Source organism: Urocitellus parryii, chromosome 11 (genome assembly GCF_045843805.1).
Source record: "Urocitellus parryii isolate mUroPar1 chromosome 11, mUroPar1.hap1, whole genome shotgun sequence".
NCBI classification, from domain to species: Eukaryota; Metazoa; Chordata; class Mammalia; order Rodentia; family Sciuridae; genus Urocitellus; species Urocitellus parryii.
The window spans coordinates 41090150-41110214 of record NC_135541.1 but is presented as its reverse complement, the minus strand read 5'-3'; the positions used below and the strand labels follow the sequence as shown (position 1 = coordinate 41110214).

At 44.8% G+C, this 20065-nt stretch overlaps 1 protein-coding gene across 1 annotated transcript; it reads left to right on the top strand.

The window, feature by feature from the left end:
* The first annotated feature begins 18574 nt into the window (after window positions 1-18574).
* On the top strand, window positions 18575-19537 carry Tacstd2 (tumor associated calcium signal transducer 2). Its single transcript, XM_026382710.2, has one exon. It carries the CDS (start codon window positions 18575-18577, stop codon window positions 19535-19537), a length of 963 nt encoding a protein of 320 aa, XP_026238495.2.
* Window positions 19538-20065: the final 528 nt, after the last annotated feature.

Sequence of the window (20065 nt, the reverse complement as noted above, 5' to 3'; positions counted from 1 at the left end):
ACTTGACCCCAGGAGTTCAGGAATTACCACAGCCCAGGCACGCTCAGAGAAGACTGAATACAGAGAAGGATTCTTCCGATTCTGAACAGCTCTTGCAAGGGTCTGATTTGAATACAAACTCAATTATCCAAGGATCTCACCTGAGAACCTGTTTGTGAGGGTGGGATCTGAGGAGAGGCTGAGCCAGAACACTAAAATCTTTTACCTCTCCAAAAAAAGAGCCTAACTAGTACACATATGTCTGGCACCATAATGCTTAGACACAGGCACAAAACCGGGATGACTGAAACTCCTTTTCTCTAAATGGAAGGAGTGGTGACATAGGAGGGACCTTGAACCAAGGTCTTGTCTCAAATGAACTTATTCTGGAGCTGCAGCCTCTCTACTCCTTTCCATAGTCAACTGACTTCACAATTAAAGTATCAGCATACTGAGTTCAGAGTCAGCTAAGAGGGGACAAAACCAAAGGGGAAGCTGTGTTAATCAAGGGGAAAAACAAAACAAAAAAAAAAAAACAAAAACATCTGCTGTGGGGCTTGGTTGTAAGACCTGCTGTCTAGGGTCACAAATATAAATCTATTACCACAGTCAACAAAACTAAAGTATGCAAGGCCACATAGAAATGATGTAGACATCCACAGTAAGTATATGTGTGTATATGTTTGTGTTTATGCATATATATGAAAATGGAATATATTGATTAATTAAATCTCAGTGGTGTTCCTGGGCATACAAGATGTGAGGGTCTACTTGTGTCTCATGATGGATCCATTCGTCCCAAATCCACCTCATCTATCAGTTGTCTTCTTTTCCTAACAAATCTAAGAGACCTTTAATTTTCCCTTTTGGCGTTCCATCTTTCTTTGTTCCTATTTTCTTGGTTTAGAATAGCCACGGAGAAGCAGAGCTCTGAAGTCAGACTTTCTCGGTTTAAATCCTAATCCCACCACTCGATGCCATGTGACCCAGGAAGATCAACTTCAGTTTTCCTTGTCTCAGCTTCTACTCTATGAAATCGAGATTAAAATATCTGTAATCGCATGGAAGTATTGTGGGAATTAAATGGGGTAATCCATATAGTACTTAAAGCAATGTGTGGTGTATTATAACTCCTCAATGATAGCTGTTATTCTTCTTAATTATTGTTATTAATATCCATTTGTAGCACACTTACTATTCAGAAGCATTGATTGCATGGGTTTCATGTAGTAAGTCAAATTTATGGTTTAAATTGCAACTAGATCAAAATTATTTCTTTCCTGCTTTCCATTCTAGGGTTTTAGCTACAGCAATTGAGCATAGGTTGTTTTCAGGATAAGCAAGAAAGAAATTGAATTCACCAATGTCCAATTTTTTAGAAAAAGGAAATACAACATGAAGTAGGTTATCCTGAGCAACAAGTAAAACTCCCCCACACCCTAGGTTAAATTAAGAGCAAACAGTTAGTTCACATAGCAGCTGTCCAACAGCAGGGCAGTCTGCAGGGCTAGCTTATTTGGTGATTCCTCTATGTCTTTGTGGCCCTAGGTTCTTCCCTGTGTCCTCAGTAGCACCAGCCTCTTCCTAAGTCTGGGTTCCCTGGTGTTCAGAAGATAATTGCCAATGGCAATTGGGACACATGTGTCTTCTTTCACAGCCACTGAAGGAGAAAAAGAGGTTAGAAAGAGCTTTACTGAAATCTTGGGGAGCCTCTCCTCCTGCCTCATGGGCACATATTGCCTCAAGCTTCCCCAGATCTATGTGGCACAACCTCTGGAAAGGAGAAGCAATCAGTGGGAGTAGAATGGGAGTTGGAAACTCAGCTCTGATGGTCTCTCTGGGATCACATGCCAAGGCTTCCGAATGGAGCAGAGGGTTTCCAGCTTTGATGTTCCTTGAGTGTCAACAAATGGGGCTGTTCATTTATTTTCTGATACACAGCAAACAACAACTGTGGCTTGCAGATGCCAATATTTCACTCTATGTAACAATTCATGGATTGTGAAGTCATGCAGGGCTCTGCTGGGAGACACTTCAGCTGGGGTTACACGGTAGTGTTCCGCTGACAGTGAGGCTGGTCTGTTATCCTATCAATATTATCCTATTATTGAGGATCCTATCCTGTGATCACTTAAATGCTTGGCACCCTGGTGGAAACAGCAAAGGCTGAATTCAGCTGGACAACTGTCCCTCTCCATGGACTTCTCCAGCAGGGTAATCGGACTTACCACACAATGGCTATCTGCCACCCACCTGTAAGCAACAGAGAAGTTGCAAAATAAAAGACAATATCAAATGATTTGAAATGTCAGTGCATGTAATTAGCATGAAGCCAGAGGAGTGCAGTTTTTAATAATAATTTGTTTTTCTCCATGCCCACTAAATAGAGATGTCCATAATTTTTGAAAAACTAGTCTGAAGAGGAACAGCTTTGTCCAAGCATCCAGGATGCCAATGTCACTGGCTAAGAGTAAGTTGTGGGGTTCTTTCCCTCTCCTCACCCTGCTGGGTCTGGGGCACTATAACTTCTCTCCAGTAGCCTCCAATCTGATCTGCCTGCCTCTAGTCTCACCTCTTTCCATTCACCTTCCATGTTGTTTTCCAGTGGCTGGAATGTTACCTCATTCATTCCCCACGTTGGTCTCCTCATTAATGGTGTAGGACTTTTCTGAAACCACAAATCTACTCAGACCATACCTTTGTCTAAAGTCAATATTGGTTCTCTCTTGCTAGTCGGATAAAAGTCCATATTCTTCAATATGGTCCCCAAGTTTCTTCACAAGTTGTTCCTGTCCTGGGTCAAATCCCCCAATCGTCACTGAAACTTTAAGCTCCAAGAGGACAGTGATCATATGTCCCTTGAATATTGCTTTATCTCTAGCACCAAAACTGGGTCTGGTACACAGTAGATACAGGTATTTGTGGAAAGAAAGGAAGGAAGGAGAAAGTGTGTGTCACAAAGAGGGAAAGAAGATAGTTTTTTTTTTTTTCCTTTTGGTACTAAGGATTGAACCTAGGGCCTTATACATACTAGGCAAGCTTTCTCCAGAGAGCTATACCCTGGGTCCTTTTTATTATATTTCGAGACAGGGAATGCTAAATTGTTAAGGCTGGCCTCAAACTTGCAATTCTCCTACCTCAGCCTCCTGAGTAGCTGAGATTACAGGTATGCACCACCCTGCTAGGCTAGGAAGTTTGCTTTTATGTTTCACTCATCAACAGTGTTCATTTCCAGTTTAATGTCTCAGACCTAAAGGGTTAACAAACATACCATGTCCACTTCTCCTAGCACAGTGCTTGACATAAAGTCAGTGCTGGAAATAGATCAGTAAAACAAATGAGTTCATTAAAAACAACATGATATGTGCTTAAGCCACAAACTAAGAGGGATAAAAGCTTGAAGGGAAAGCCAGCTGGCCCTCTGGAGACAGAGGTTAGAAATGGGAAGTGGGCAGGACATGAGCAAGTGCTTGGAGGATGATGCTCATAGCTTCTCTGAATCCAAGGGCGAAATGCCTTGCTCAGTCCTCATATCCCTTTTGTGTGTCTAGTTCTCTTATTCGGCACAAGTAACAACCATGCTAGTATTTTTCCAAGAGAGCAAATTCTCTGAAGCGATTGCGTTGCCTCAGCCTCCTGGAATGTGACCTCATTCCTTCCCCACGTTGGTCCCCTCATTAATCAGCCTGCCCAGTCCTGCTCCATCAGGCAGCCTGCCAGGTGTGTACCTGCCGTGGGGACTCCTAGTCCAGGGGCTGAGGCAATGTTTGCTGGTTAAATGCACAGACTTGGAGATGAACACACCAAGATTTGGACCCTAAATTCATCTCTTACTAGAAATATAATCTCAGTTATACTTACCTGTTACTTATGCTGTTAGTTACTTACCTGTCTGAGACTTGACCTCATCATCTGTAAAGTGGAAACAATAATAGCACCTAATTCATAGTGTATTTGTGAGGATTACATTAGATAATCTGTAGCCTACTCCACAGAGTTCAATAAATATTGAGTGTTATTTTTCTATTCGAGGACTTTCCTTGCCCTTGACAGGTTATGGATTTCCTTGGAATGGAGCAGGGATGGAGGGAGAGAAAGCGAGAGGACTCTAGCATGGACTGGATATATGTGTGGATCAGACGCTTTCCGGCATGTCCACGAGGGTCATGTCCTCTAACCTCTGCAACACACCTCAGCAGTTGTGTATAACATTAGCCCCATTTTCAGTGGAAGAAATGCAGATGGTAGGACAGACAAACCTGAATTGGAATCCAAGCTCTGACACTCTTGCTGTCTGACTCTGGGGTAGGCCTTTTCCTGCCTAAGCCTGTTTCCATTAGGTGAGGCAGCAACTACTGACAACACTGTGGACTGCATGACCTAATACCATGTAAAAGGGCTTAGTCAGGTAATGCTCAGAAAATGTGAATTTATTCACTCCCAAGTGGACAGCTGGTTGAAAGCAGGAACTGAATGGAGAGGGGGAGAATATGGGGGTATGCAGGAGAAGTATTCCTGAGCATCAGGATGCTAGAAGGGACACTTTTTTTTTTTTTTTTTTACACTTGCCACCAAGGACCTCCCCTTTAGGCTGGCAGAAAGACTCAGATGACTGACTGCCTCCCTCTCTGACCTTTCTGGGCCCAGGGTATGGGAGGGGATGGTCATGATAGAGCAGGGAAGAGTCCAGACAGCAGTTCTAAAGGTCAGCACACCTGGGTTTTAGTTCTGGACCTACCATTTACCCTTCATGTGACTTTAGACAAGTCCTCCTGATCTTCATAAGCCTCATTTCCCCATCGAAAATGGTGATAATGCCATGTGTCTCTGGTTGTCTGCTCTTGCATAATCAACCACACCAGATCTTAATGGCTTACAGCAACAATTATGACCTCCTAGTGTTTTGTGTTCAAAACACAAATGGGGTTCAGCTGGGTGGCTCTTGCTTGGGGTCTCATGCAATTGCAGTCAGATGGTGGCTAGGACTAAAGTCATCTGAAGGTGTGATGGGACTAGATATCCAAGTGACATTTTCAGCTCACATGCCTGGCACCTGGGCTGGGTGGAATGAAACAGCCAGAGGTTGGTTGAGCACCTCCTGGCCATGAGTCTCTCTCTCCACTTAGCTAGCTGAGATTTCTTCAGAGCACAGTGGTCTTGGGGTAGTGAGACTTCTCATGTGACAGCTGGCTTCCCATAGAGCAAGAATGCCAGGAGATCAAGGCAGAAACAAGACCAAGCCTCGGCAGTCCCTCTGTGTCACTTCTGCTGCATCCTATTGATTATGGGTGGGACACGGGGCCAGGTGGTTTCAAGTGAAAGAAATGGGAGAATGACAAATATTTGCCACCAGGTCTAATCCAACACACCACATATCCCATGTACCTCACAGGGTCATTGTAAAGATGAGGAAAGCTGGCCGGGGTGAAGGCCCTTAGTATAAGTCACTAAAGGGACATAAGGTTATCTTTCCAAGTCCATCCTCCCCTCTCTGCCCTAAATTAGACGCAGGTCCTTTCTTTCTTGCACAGAGCAGTCTCTCTGCCTCCTGTATCTCCCCATCAGCTATGTCCTTCACGAATGCCACTCTGTGTCTGTTCCCTAGTGGAAAACTTCTGTAGCTCCCAAGGCCCTTCATGACGCGACTCTCACTGACCTGTGCAGAATGGACTGCCTGCATACTCCTGACCCCAGGCACGGGATTCCATTCCACCCTCAAGGCCTTTGTCCACACTGTTCTTTTTGCCCAGAGCTGCTCTCTCTCTTCACCTCTGGTTAACTTGCCTTCCTATTTTAAGATTCCCTGCAAACACGTCTTCTCCGGGTAGCCTGTCTCAATTCTTGCGCTCCACTATCACCACCCCACACACATCTGTTGGATTCAAGTTCCTCTCCTGTGGGCTCCCAGAAATCCTATACTTACGGGCCTTCTTGCCATTCCTCAAACAGGCCAGACACAGTCCTGACTCAGGGTTCCTGCTGCCTGTGAGGCTCATCTAATGAATATTCATGAAATAGTTGGCTTCCTTACTTCAGGTCTCTGTTCAGACCTCACCTCTTCAGAAAGGCCGTTTGACCGTCAATCTACAGCAGCACACCCTCCCTCATTCTTTTCTCTTAATCCACTCATTTCCCCTCAAAACTTACCATCTGTCACAGTGCCTACATAGTGCTGTGCTGCAAGAGCCAACTGTGTGAACCCCTCCCAAATAGAAAACCAGTTAGGTTTTCCAAATCGATGCCATGTTGTTACCTTGAAACTGGCCACATGGAGAATATTTATACAAAGTCACCCAAAGGATACCAATTAAGGTTCTCTCTCTCTCTCTCTTTCTCATATATAAACAACCGCCTGAACACGACTGTGTCTATGTTTTTTTTTTAAAACTACTTATCTCCTCCCCAGCTTATAATTTCCATAAAGGCACAGACTTTATTGATGCTGTATTTCTGGGCATCTAGTGCAGTACTTCACACCAAGTATATGCTCAATGGTATATGCTCAATGAGCAAGAAGAGGCAGGGGAGGTTATGTGATTTACTGAGGTCATTTCCTTGAATTAATGAACAAATGCACAAACCAACAAGTGAGTAACAATGATTGTAACTGAATTGTAAGTTGAGCTCCTTGAAGGCAGACCTTGGTTCCTTCTTCATCTTTCATATCCAGCACAGAACTGGTAATGTTGATAAACAAGCAAATATACTCAGTAAGGGCTATACCCAAGGCGATCCAGCTGCATCTGATGACAATAAACCCTGGACTGGCAACTCCTGGGGTATTTCCAATATGTGGCAAAGACAGAAACCTGAATAACTACAGGCAGGGAATAGGCACTGGCCTGGAAGGCAGAAGCTTGGGTTTCTAGTCCCAGTGTGGCTATGATCGCTATAGGACCTTGGGCAAATCACTTCTCCATCCTGGGTCTTAGTTTTCCCATTTGTAATATGAGGCAATTGGATCAATGATGGTTGAGTTTGTGTCTGGGGCTGCCCGACAGAGTTTGTGTCTGAAGTGGGTAGGTGTGGGCAGGAGGAAGCTGACCTGGCCTCCGCCAGGTGCAAGAGGTAGGACATTCTCAGCACCCCACAGATGAAAGATAGCAGGGTGCTCCAGAGCCTGCAACACAGGTTGTATGGGATGGGTCCCTTTCTCCTCCCATCTCTCTCTTCTGCCCAGAAACTAAGGCCTGTGATCCCCCTTCCAACTCTTGACTTGCCACCTGCTTGAGGCTTCTCTGAAAATAATTAGAGCTTAGCCTGCTTTACCTCCTCAAGCTGGACATGGATGGGAAGGCCCTGAACAGGGCGAGGCAGGGAGGTACTGTATACCTCGGTAATCCTTGCTTATTATTTAACAAACAGGTTGGCTAAGTTGCTTGACATACACCTTGTTTCCTGTTGTTATTTATACTTCAGGGATCGTAAGCATTTCATAGCAGTCAAAAGAGCCTTAGTTTGCATAACAGAAATTAGTATTTATTGAGCACTTACTGTGTGCTGCTCTAAGCTAAAGGTTGGCAAATTATAGACCATTGGCTAAATTCTGTTTTTATATGGAACATGGGCTAATAATGGGTTTTCATGTTGTTAAATAATCATATATATATATATATATATATATATATATATATATATATATATATAGTCTTTATCCAACAAAGCCTAAACTATTTAGCCTTTTACAAAAACATCTGATAATCCTTGCTCTAAGTGTTTAACATGGACTAGCTCCTCATCCTTCAATCAATGACCCTGTGAAGTAAGTTACTGTTATCAAAATTTTACAAATGAGCAAGAAGAGGCAGGGGAGTTTATGTGATTTACTGAGGTCAGATAACTAGTAAATGGTAAAAACAGGATATAAGGAACTCAAAAGCCAGCTGCTTTTTTTAAGGGGATAGGTATGTTAATTACCCTGATTTGATCACTGCACAACATACACATGAGTTTAAATCACACTGTTTTCCACAGATTCATACAATTATCATATGTCAATCTAAAAATTAAAATCAGTCAGATGTGGTAGCATATGCCTGAAATCCCAGTGCCTTGGTAGGCTGAGGCAGGAAGATCATAAGTTTGAGGCTAGCCTCAGCAACTTAGTGAGAATCCCAGAAACTTAGTGAGAGACCCTGTCTCAAAATAAAAAATAAAAAAGGGCTGTGAATGTGGTTCAGTGGTTAAGCACCCCTGGGTTCAATCCCTGGTACCAAAACAAAATTAAAATTTAAAATTTAAAAAAGTATTTTTCCAAAAACATAAAACATGATATTTTAAGTTTAATGCTATAATGCAGGGTTCTTATCTGTTATACATTGATATCAATTTGTCTGAAATGCTGTGTCCAATATTATTTGAAGCAAGAGACTGGACAACCAAGAGACCATCCAAGTCCTATTTAACCTAGAGGGCAAGACATCCAAATCCCCTTTCCTTCTTTTCCCCTTGTGCTTTCATTTCAGTCCTGCACCTCTGAGTAGATGAATAAAGAACCTGTGAATAAAGAACTCAGTTTCTAGATTCCCCCCGCCCCCCAAACTGCAGTTTTTTACCTACTGTAGAAAGCCCTCTGGTCAACCTCGGGATGCTGCACTGTCTTCTTTTTTCCTTTTTCACTTTAGCTCTGGAGAACCTATTTAATGGGCATCATTCTCAAAATATTACAAACTCCTTAAGAAACTACCTAAGTGTCCTGGGACCTGGCACTATGTCTGGCACAAAGTAGTTACTCCTAAAATGTGGGGTGAAGGCATGGGTTGTAGTCAGTAGTGCACCCCCACTACCATCATCATTCATGTTTGCCCAGAATCTCAGAAGGTGACTTATTTGAAAATAGAGTCTTTATAGATATAATTAGTTAAGGATTTTGAGGTGAAATAATCCTGGATGTAGGTTTTACTCTAAAGCCAATGATTGACATCTGTTAGGGAAAATAGAAAGTGAAGACAGAAGACAAAGGGAAGAGCTGTGAGAAGATGGAAGGAGAGATTGGAGCCATGTGGCCAGAAACCAAGGACACTGAGAACCATCAAAACTGGAACAATTAAGAAAATATACTCTTTGAGAGTCTGGAGAGGGTTCGTGGCCCTGTGGCCACCTTGGCTGGACTTCTGGTCTCCGAAACTATAAGAATTTCTGTTACATTAAGTCATGTATTTAGTGGCAATTTGTTAGGGCAGCCCTAGGAAACTAATGCATCACCATTTGGATGGCAGCTGTGATTTTAGGTGATTACAAAAAGACAACAAACTCCTCTTCTAGATTCCCAAAGAACTATGAAAAAGAACGTATTGGACTGAGTTCGTGTATAATGTCCCACACAAAGTCATACACATAATTCAAAGTCATTCACCTAAAATCATTTCCCTATTTGACAAATGAAAACGTTGAGGTAGAGAGACTTTAAATAACTAGTGTCAATGAAATATGTAATAGGCCAGGTATGATGGTGTATGCCTATAATCTCAGCTACCTGGGAGGCCGAGGCAGGAGGAGTGCAAGTTCCAGGCCAGCCTGGGCAATTTAGGAATACCCTGTCTCAAAATAAAATGAAAAGGACTGGGGGATGTAGTTCAGTGGTTGCACACTCCTGTGTTCAATCCTCAATACTGAGTATTAAGACCAAACTGCCTTGTGTTTTCACTAACAGACTGGCAATGTGACCTTGAATGAGTCATTTCACTGATCCTTTTAAATGAGGTGAAGTGATAAACTCCATCAGAGTTTCTAAATTGAGAGAGAAGGGGTTCTTCAAATGAATAAACTTTAGGGGCTCTGTGACTCTCCTACTGGAAACTGTACAAAAATAGTGTGTTTGGGCAAAATTGCACCAATTTTGGAAATGATCCACCACCTTCCTTGGAAATAGACCCCATGACTCCTACAGATTAGCTCTGCGGGGCTTGCTTTCTTGGGAGGTCCTTTCCAGCATCAACATTCACCAGTTTTCTACTTGTGTTTTTGTCCTCAAATATTCTCTCTTGAGGTTGTCTTTTCTACTCAAATATTACATACTTCAGTTGTCTTTTGAAAATGTAGGATTATCTGTCAGGTTGGGTTTTCTTTTACTCCCAAACCTCTATAACTATTCATCACTGGAAACATATGAGAAAAAAACAAGTTTGGGAGCAAGTAAGGTTTCCTTTTTTTTTTTTTTTCCCCACCACTGGGGATTAAATTCAGGGGCTCTCCACCACTGAGACACACCCCAGCCCTTTTTACATTTTTCTTCTGAGACAGGGTCTCCCCAAATTGTCCAGGCTGGCCTTAAACTTGTGATCCTCCTGCTTCAGAATCCCTAGAGGCTGGGATACAGGTATGCGCCACCATGCCCAGGTCAAGTTAGGTTTCTCTATGGTTGCATTTTGCATCTCCAAGTAAATATTGTATTAGCGGGGAGGATAGGAACTGAGGTTTATAATCCATATTGTAATTATTTCGATGTTCCTATGTCAGTAAATATATATTAAGCCTCCCCGCCCTTAGATGGTCTTTGCTGTATGGACTGTGAGCTGCTCAGAGTCAGGGTTTAGGTTTGATTTTCCTTGTGTCCTTCAGTCCAGCACAGGCCGGGCACATGGTAGGATCTGATAAGGATGGCTGGGCACCAGCCCTGATGAATGGGTGGTTCAATGGATGGTTCAATGGATGGCTGTAGAATCAGGACAGTAAGAGGGGAAAGGCTTTCGGTCCAGGGCATAAGGACTTCAGTCCTGCTGGCTTCTGGTGGCCTTCCAGTTGGCAGCCTCCCTGGTCTCACAGAAGCTTTTGAGAGCAGCATCTTGTTTCTGCCAGTCATGGTCTGAAAGTTCACAGCTGAGGCTCAGCTGCAGAGCCAGGACTTCTCATAAGAATCCAAAAACATGAATCCAATTTCTGACATCCCACTTAGGCCAGGGGAACAATGGAGACTTTCTTGCCCTTTCTTGTTTGGGGTACATATGTCCCAGAATTATTGAACAATGAAGTCTCCTCTTTCACGCCTGGACTTCTGAACTTTTCCTCTCTCCCACTCTTTCTCGCCTCCACTTCCATTTCCAGTGTGTCTGGTGACTCATGAGCACTGACAGTAAGAGTGGAGGCCAGCTCCTCACCTCACTCAGCCCTGGATTGATGTGACCAGAGACATCTCAAGGTGAACAGCAGCAGAGGCAGGGAGAAGCCAAGTGACATTCAGGACAGTGACACTGGCTAAGGTGTTGGGCATCTATACCCATGAGAAGGGCAACACAGGACTAAGAAAAGTGTGTTATACAAGGGGACTGGAAAGACCTGTCCTGCTCTCCTGCTTTGGACAAACCACTCTCCTGTGCCAGTCTACACATTGTTCATTGCCCAGTGCTAGCCATGCCCTCCTGCCTTCCCAAAGGACAAGGCTCAACCAAGATGGCAGACAGCAAAACTGAAAGGTGTCAGATAGAACCAGAACCCTCTGATTACTTTGCTTCAGTTGAGAGACTTTTGTCCCCTCCTCTGCTGTCCTCTGTTTTAGCAAAAGTAGAAGAAAGAGGTTAGGGGAATAGTTGCAGATTTTACACCAGTGTACTGGAGTTTTAAATAGTTGGGTCCAGGAAATTCATGTGGTGTGGCAGCAGGTCGCAGAAAAGGCAGAACCTCAGACCCAGACACAGTGAATGTGGATCCCAGCTCTGCCGTCTCCTATCTGAAAATACATGTGTATTTTATTATCCACATAGTCTGATGCTCTGCTGCCTGGGCTTCCTTGATTATGAAGAGAGAAGAACAAAACCTGCCTCGTTTAGGAGTTGTAAAGCTGGAGGCAGCACATTTTGAGCTGCCTGCCCTTCACAGGCTCTCTATTAATTAAGTATAAGTGTTTCCCAGATCCCAGCTGTTCCTGGGGAAACAGGAAACACCTAGATAGGTAAGGGGGCAGTTAGGTTTACTCCTACCTCCCTGGGCAGAGAAGTAGAGAGAGGAGATAGCAGGAGTGAATCTCCTTCACAGCTTCCCCAGGATCCTCTGCTGGCTGGCGTCTCCCCAGACTGCCTGGTTAGGTGACATCATTTGCTGGATTGGGCCACTGGTGGGAAAACACCCACCGCAACCCAGGGTGTTGGCACAGGAGGAAGGATAGAGAAATAGGGATGTTTCCTTTGCACAGAGGGAAGGGAAGAAGCAAAGAGAGGGCAGGAGAGGGGAAGGAGCTGGGGACAGGAGACCTGCCTTCCGTGCCCTAGGAAACAGTGAATACAGGATAAAAAAAAAAAAAAAAAAAAAAAAAAAAAAAAAAAAAAAAAAAAAAAAACACTTATTCTTTGCTACCCCGTGAGTAAAGATTTGGATCAGTTTGTGAAAATTACAGAGCACAGGAGCTCCCTGAATACCACAGTGAAATTTCTCATAAAGTCGCTTGGGATGGGACAGGCTGTCTTTTGAGAAAAGAGGTAGTTTCACCATTGCAGGTGGCTCAAAAGCACCTGTGCAGGATTTGGAACAGGGATTCCTCCTCTGGTTGGGAGACATGTCCCCTCAGATCCTGCTCAACAATCTTAAGGGCCAGCACAGCCCAGAAAAGCAGGCAGTTGGGGGTGGCAGTAGCACATTGAGAGTCTTTGTCACCTGCTTACCTCTGGAACACAGGAAGTGCTTAGAAGCAGCAAGCACCTGCAGGCCCTCTCAATGGGCTTCACACATCACCTGGCTGGCCCTGGGAAAGCAAGCACAGGTGACTCATCTCTGTGGGTACAGCAACGTGGCTGCCTCACGAACCCAAGATTTCCCAATTCTTCTTCATTTGTTGTCAGATCTCTCCAGAAACTGCCGGCCCTGTCAGATTCACAACAAAAGAAGTAAAAAGTTATTGGGTGTTTTACTGGCTTTTGCCCCACCGGAAATCCCTTAGAAAAGACTCCAGCTACCCCTGGAGGAAACCAGATGGGAGCCAGGCAGGGTTCACAGCTCATAACAAGGGAATCACGAAGAGAAGAACACAGACAGGAGATGCCGAGATGAAACCATGACACACTCTCAGATGGGATCACAGTCACTTCAAATCCAGATGAACTTCAAACAGCCACCAGGACCACAGTCTTCTCAGCCAGCCCCCCCTAAGAAATGGAGTAAGGCCCCACCCAAATGAGCAAGTACAAACAAAAATGTGCTGTCTTCCCGGAAAAGTGAAAAGATCAAATGTCCCCTGAGCAGCCAGCTTATCATCCTAACATCTTTGGTCTACTCTCCTCATTCAGAACCCTTCAGCAAGAAATGAAACCGTGTCATGGAAAAAAATGTCTGTATCACCAGACCTGGCTTCCAATCCTTTCTTGATAGATTCCTAGCTCTGTGATTTTAAGGCTCAGCTTCCTGCTCAGGTAGAAAGAATAACTGTTCTGTAGTTGCTGGGGGAATATAAGACATTTGTAACATGATGATTAATAAATGGTAGTTTACATAGCAACAGAAACTATGGAAATGAAGAAAACTTCAAGTGGAAGCAAAAACAGAAACCTTACTTACCCCCAAATACTTCATCCAAAAATTTATGGGATTGACTTAATGTGAATTTTTTTATGATAAACATTTTTTTCTTTTTTATTTCTCCACTGTGCAGCCCTCTTCAGCCTATAGGCAGAGGCCAGGCAAAGGTTCAGGGCCACAGTTTGCTTTGGCATGGGACACTCTGAGAGACCCAGGGGGACGGGCCTGCCATATGATAAACATTTTAAGAAAAAAAAAAAAAGATCCAGACTGTGTCTATATCCTGAATATTTCCAATAATAATACTTCATAGTACTGGAGTTACATTTTAAAGGAAACGAAACACTGAGGCTACAGTTGGGTCTTGTCTACTCAGTTTCCTACAACCCCACTCCCAGGTCCTGGGCTGACTTCCTCTTCTGTGTTCTGTTTCTTGGGGCCTCCTTCCTCCATCCTCAGCCAACAGTCACCACAGCAGGTTCCTCTCGCTGTACTTCCTGCATCCTGGCTAAAGAATCCCCTGCTTTCTCTAGAGCTCCAAGAGCACTCTGAAGAGGAAAGAAGGCCCTGCCTGGCCTTCCAGGGCGGCTACTGTCTCAAAAGATGCTCTTTACACAGGCTCAAGGGGACCACGGTCAGGCCAGAAAGAAAGGTGAGGAATCTTCCCAAGATGCCACCAGGCAGACACTATGCCTGTGGTGCCTCATGACATCTCTAAGAGGTCATCATTATCTCTACTTTGGGAAAAAGGAAGCCAAGGGAAAAGACTTACAGAGAGTCCATGGCTAATATACGGCATTACTGATTCAAATGCAGATTATTTCTTTGAGACAGAACAGAGGCAACAGGACCGACCGCTTCCACTCTAGAGTATATGAGGAAGTGGTGGTCAACGGCTCAAGTCCTGGGGTTTTCAGGTGTGGGCACATTGCTGTAGCCTATGTGAATAGCTATTTGGTCATTCTTTATAAAACCAGAACTCACTAAAAATATTTGTACAAAGAAGGGAAAAAAATATTTTAAAAGCCCAGTAACATAAGACCTTAATCTCTTTCATCCCTTTGTTAGTTCTATCTTTGTTAATTCTACATACAATTGCAGTCAGGGGACCTGGATTCTAGATGTGGCCTTACCACTTAAAAGCATGTGACCATGGCAGGTTCTTCCCTTCCCCTCCCAAGGCCTCTGTTTCCACATCCATAAGATAGGGATAATAACACCTTCTCTGCCTACTCCCCTGGGGGTATTGTAGGCTCTGCTGCAAACAATGGGAGAAATTATACCAAAGTTCCATTTGCACCTGGATATTCTATGTATACCGGTGTCCTGCAACTCTCTTCCCTAGCACCCAGCTCCTTGCTCTTGATATTCAGCAGTCTCCAGAATCACCAATCTTGTGTAGAATACTTTAATGATCTCCAAAGATTCTCACATTCCTGAGATAGCAGATAACAATAGCTAAGATTATTCTACTTATTACATGCCAAACACTATGTTGGATATTGATAATTTTTATCTTGAATCATTAAAATAATTCTGGATGATATTAGTTTTTAAATTAGTAAAACACAGTTCTATATTTGTGTCTTGTTATATGATATATAAGTATATCATATCTCTCAATATAAAACTCACATGTTGGTGTTAGTTTTAACCCAGAGAGCACTGGATAATCACTAAGAGTTTATAAAACAGAGCACAAGAACAACTGAAGTGTCACGTTTAGAGAGAGGGAGAGGAAATTGTACTCTTAATAGCAAAGAACTTTGTGGGAAATCATCCTTTTCATAGGCATTGGAGAAATGTAGGCATTACTACCCCCATTTGACAATTAAGAAACTGTAGGTCAGAGTGGCAAAATAACTTGCTCAAAGTCTCAGCCAATGAGTGCTATGATGCCAGAATTTAAACCTAAGTCTAACTGGATCCAAAGTCCATTTTCTTTCAATCACACTACATACCTTGCCTACAGAATCAATCTGGCCTCCTCTGATCACATCCCTCCTCCATCCAAGCACAAGGCCAATTAAAGTTTGGAGTCATGCATAAAAGCAAAAGTAATACTCATGGCATCATTATCTAGTCTTCTTTGAAATTGAGTGAGTGGAGTGTGAGTTAGGGTAGGGATGGAGAACGGTGGTTGCGGTAGGTGGTAAGACTTAAGCTAGAAGTCTTGAAGTGGTCCACATGAAGACTTCTGAAGGAGGATGTTAATACTGTAACATTCTGGGCCAAAGCAACATGAATTCATCTAATACACATTGTTTAGTGTCTTCTGTAGGCTGGTGCTGGAGCTGGAGTGCTCAGATGGGGTTCTTGCCCACTTACAAACACTCAAAAATACTGAGTTGATGGAATGCTTTATGTTAAATGTTTACAAATAAGTTTTTAAAAATACCACAAGATAAAGCTTGTTTAAAAAAATGCTATTTTTCAGAAATAAGCAGGAAATGGACAAAGAAAGTATCAGAGCTGGGACTGTTTATGAACCCATTCTGGTGTTTGTGTGCCTGTTGTGGAAAGCTGCATGAATTACAAAAGTGAAGGAAAGGGACTGGGGACATATGGAGGTCATCTTTGGTCCACCAGCTTCCCACAGAGGATAGAGAGGCTGGGCCCCTCCTATTCCTGTCTTCCGAGAATAGATAGAACATAACTGGAAAAGGCGAGGATTTGAGACCTCAGAGCACTAGCCCCAATAATGTACTGCCACTTGAGGCTGTCTTAGCTAAGAAGGCAACACATCATCACAAACATCCCTCAATCCTGAGAACCCTCTCCCATCAGCTTTCTTCTCTTCATTCTGAGACCCAGTGGAATGATTACCAGATGGCTCTGCCAGTTGCACAGATTTGTAGCAACCTAGTCCATCTCTGAAGAAGTAAGAAGTTAGGAAAGATATTTTTAAAAATGGAAATGTAATCTAACTTCTTTTAAACAGACGATTGGAGTTTGCAAAGCCTTTGCATCTACTCTTTCATCTATTTAGATTTGATTCTCAGAATAATCTATGAAGTAGAGACTGTATTATACCCATTTTACAGATGAGGGAAACAGAAGCCCAGAAAAGGTAGTATATGTTAATTATATGCTAATTGCAGTATATATAAGATAGGAAAGCACAGAGAAGATGACTACTTCTGAGTGCAATAGGGAGGACCTATAGGGAAGGATTCCTGGAGGTGACTCAAGAACAGAGTAGGAATACACAATTATGCACTATGTAGACCAAGAAGGGGAAACTCCAGGTAGATGATGTTGCCAGGGCTTGAAACCATGAGGAATGCTGAAGAAGTTTCAAAAGTAAGATGAATGATGATGATGACAATGATGGTGAAGATGGCAATGATAGTAGTTCACACCTATCCATTGCTTACCATATGCAGATGCTATGGAAACAGATATTATTCTCAGTAGTTTCTCTACCTTAGTCCTCATACCTATCATGTAAGGTGCTTTTATTACCCCCATTTTCCAGATGAAGAAACTAAGGCACAGAGAAGATATGGTAATACAGAAAGGATACTATGTGCTAACTTAAGAAGTAGGAATTTTATCCTAAGAGCCACATATCCTAAGAGAAGGCTTGAAGCACTCTTTGTAGAAAGAAGGTGGCACATATTTGTGATTTAGAAAGTCTCTCCGAAGCAGGGTGCGCTGGGGTTGAAGAGGGAAAACAAAGTGGGAACCTGGCTAGGTTATTTGTCCAAAGAACTGAACAGAGACAGTGGGGATAGAAAGCAGAGGCCGAATTCAACAACTTCTGGTGTTGGTAGGTAGACAATTGTCCTTCACCTATTCACTTCCTCTACCTGTAAAGGCAGAATAATATGTTTCCAGCTACCTGCTTCAGGAATTGCTTGAAAATTAATGGGACAGAGTCCTGACTGCCTTTCATGTGTTAAACAACACCTCTGTGCTACTGGCGGTGCATATTAACTGCTGAATATATAAAACGTGCTTTGATGGAGGACCCAGGAATAATTATAGCTTTCTAATTATTGTTAATTTTACCACAGCTTTGGAACTCTGAACTTTCTCAATGATTCAAAAAGAGATTGCGACTCCTCCATCCCATTAAAGGAGCCACATAGTGGCAGGTGAGCAATTTCTCACTGGCTCCATTCTTTCATTATGTGCAGGAATTCAGAGACATAACCCGAAAAAGAAAACTTTGCTCTTCTAGAATCAAGTTATACAAGAACTCCTTATAGTCTTGCTGGCTCTTTAACATTTTTTTCCCTTTTCATCTCCTAATACTGAATACAGACATAATGTACCAAGTGTGTGAAGGAACTTTTAATAATTGGACACTGGGACACCGAGGTTTTTTTTACCAGTGCTTTTCTTTAGATTCTGCACCGTTTCTTTTCCACATTTATTTAAGATCTCACAACAGCTAGGCAGGGTATCAAAGGTCCTTCCCAGGAATCTGAGGAAACTGTTGGCTGGGAGACTTTAGTCTCCAAGCCTCACCTGTATCACCTGTATAGTGGGTATGGGAAGTCGTCTTGCCTGCCTGGGCTGGCATGAGGATGAGATAATGCTTGTGAACACTGCACTTTATAAATGTGTGCTACTGGAACTTGGGGAGAAAGAGAAGGAACGAAAGAACTTGAAGGAAAGTGTTGGGGAAAGGGAGAGAGAAAGGAAGGGAGTGTGGGGACAGGGTGGGGAGGCCAGCGGCAGCCCTGAGCTTCACTTCCCCCTTGAAACTCCTGGGAATCCCTGCCCCGGAGAGCCGCAGGGACGCTCAAGGTCTGGAGCTAGAAGCCTTGCAGAGGGCGGATCCCTCCCAGGGTGGGGCCAGGAGGGCGGGGCCCGGTGCCCGCAGCCGCAGGTGAGTATCGGTTTCCCTCTTCCCGGCTTTCGGTCGGAGGAGGCGGGAGCAGCTTCTCCTGCCCCGATCCTATCGCGGGCGGCGCAGGGCAGTCTGGGCCCTCCGTGGGATGAGGAGTGGGGGTGATGTGTCACCCAAATACCAGCCGGTGAGTAGTCGCCGAACCAGCCGGGCAGGTCCGGCGGAGTATAAGAGCGGGAAGGAGCGGCCAGGAGGCAGACGCCTGCAGACTGTCCTGGTAGCCGGAGTCAGAGCCAGCGGAGCCCCTGCGCCTAATCCTCCAGTGTCCCGTACGCGCTCTTCCGCCCCACTATGGCCAGGGGCCCCAGCCTCGCGCCGCCTCCGCTGCTGGCGCTGCTGGTGCTGGCGGCGGTGTCTGGCTACGCTGTCGCGCAGTACAACTGCACATGCCCCACCAACAAGATGACCGTGTGCTCCCAGGATGGCCCTGGGGGCCGCTGCCAATGCCGCGCGCTCGGCTCGGGCGTGGTGGTCGACTGCTCCAAGCTGACCTCCAAGTGCCTGCTGCTCAAGGCCCGCATGAGCGTCCCTAAGAGCGGTCGTCGACTGGTGCGGCCGAACGAGCACGCGATCGTGGACAATGATGGCCTCTACGACCCCGAATGTGACCACGAGGGCCGCTTCAAGGCGCGCCAGTGCAATCAGACGTCGGTGTGCTGGTGCGTGAACTCGGTGGGTGTGCGCCGCACGGACAAGGGCGACCAGAACCTGCGCTGCGATGAGGTGGTGCGTACCCACCACATCCTCATTGACTTGCGCCACCGCGCGACCGACCGCGCCTTCAACCACTCGGACCTGGACACCGAGCTGCGGCGGCTCTTCCGCGAGCGCTATCAGCTGCACCCCAGGTTCCTGACGGCTGTGCACTATGAGGAACCCACCATTCAGATCGAGCTGTGGCAGAACGCGTCGCAGAAAGTCCCCGGCGACGTGGACATCGCTGACGCCGCCTACTACTTTGAGAGAGATATCAAGGGCGAGTCGCTGTTCGCGGGCCCAGGAGGCCTGGACATGCAGGTGCGCGGTGAGCCTCTGCACGTGGAGCGGACGCTGATCTATTACCTGGACGAGAAGCCTCCCCAATTCTCCATGAAGCGCCTCACCGCCGGCCTCATCGCCGTCATCGTGGTGGTCGTGGTAGCCTTGGTCGCTGGCCTGGTTGTCCTGGTGATCACCAACCGGAGGAAGTCCGGGAAGTATAAGAAGGTGGAGATCAAAGAACTGGGGGAGTTGAGAAATGAACCCAGCTTGTAGGTACACTGAGGGAAAGGGAGAGGGGTGGGTATCAGATTATCTCAGACCAAACTGAGTCACAATTCTTGATTCTTGGCCCAAAGGAGACATTTCTCTTCCCAAATCCTTACTGCCCCCCTCCCTCCTCCACACACACACACCGAGTTTGATAAATTTGATATTTCCTGGTATCAGGGGACAGCTCTTCCTGACTTCTGTCTTGAAGGAAGCAATTCTAAAATTTCTTCCCTTTGGTCCAAGGAAAACTAACTCTGGGAATTAAGGGAAGGATGGCACTGAGCCATGTGTAAGAAGCAAGTGTCTTACAACCCAGCCTCTGTGCAAGTGATCAGATCAGATCGATCTGGAAGCTGTAAATGAGTTTAGAAGGCAAACAGCTCTTTTACTATCTTGAGTTTGTTATTTGATGAGCTCCCCAGTTATCATGGCCCTCCTTATTAATTGGGCCTGTGTAGTATCCTCATTTACCATCGTTTGTATTACCGACCACACAGCTTGTCACTAGGAAAGAAGCCTATTTCTACTGCC

What these genes read in the sequence shown, in the direction of transcription:
- Tacstd2 (XM_026382710.2), top strand. Translation starts at nt 18,575, where the DNA reads ATGGCCAGGGGCCCCAGCCTCGCGCCGCCTCCGCTGCTGGCGCTGCTG.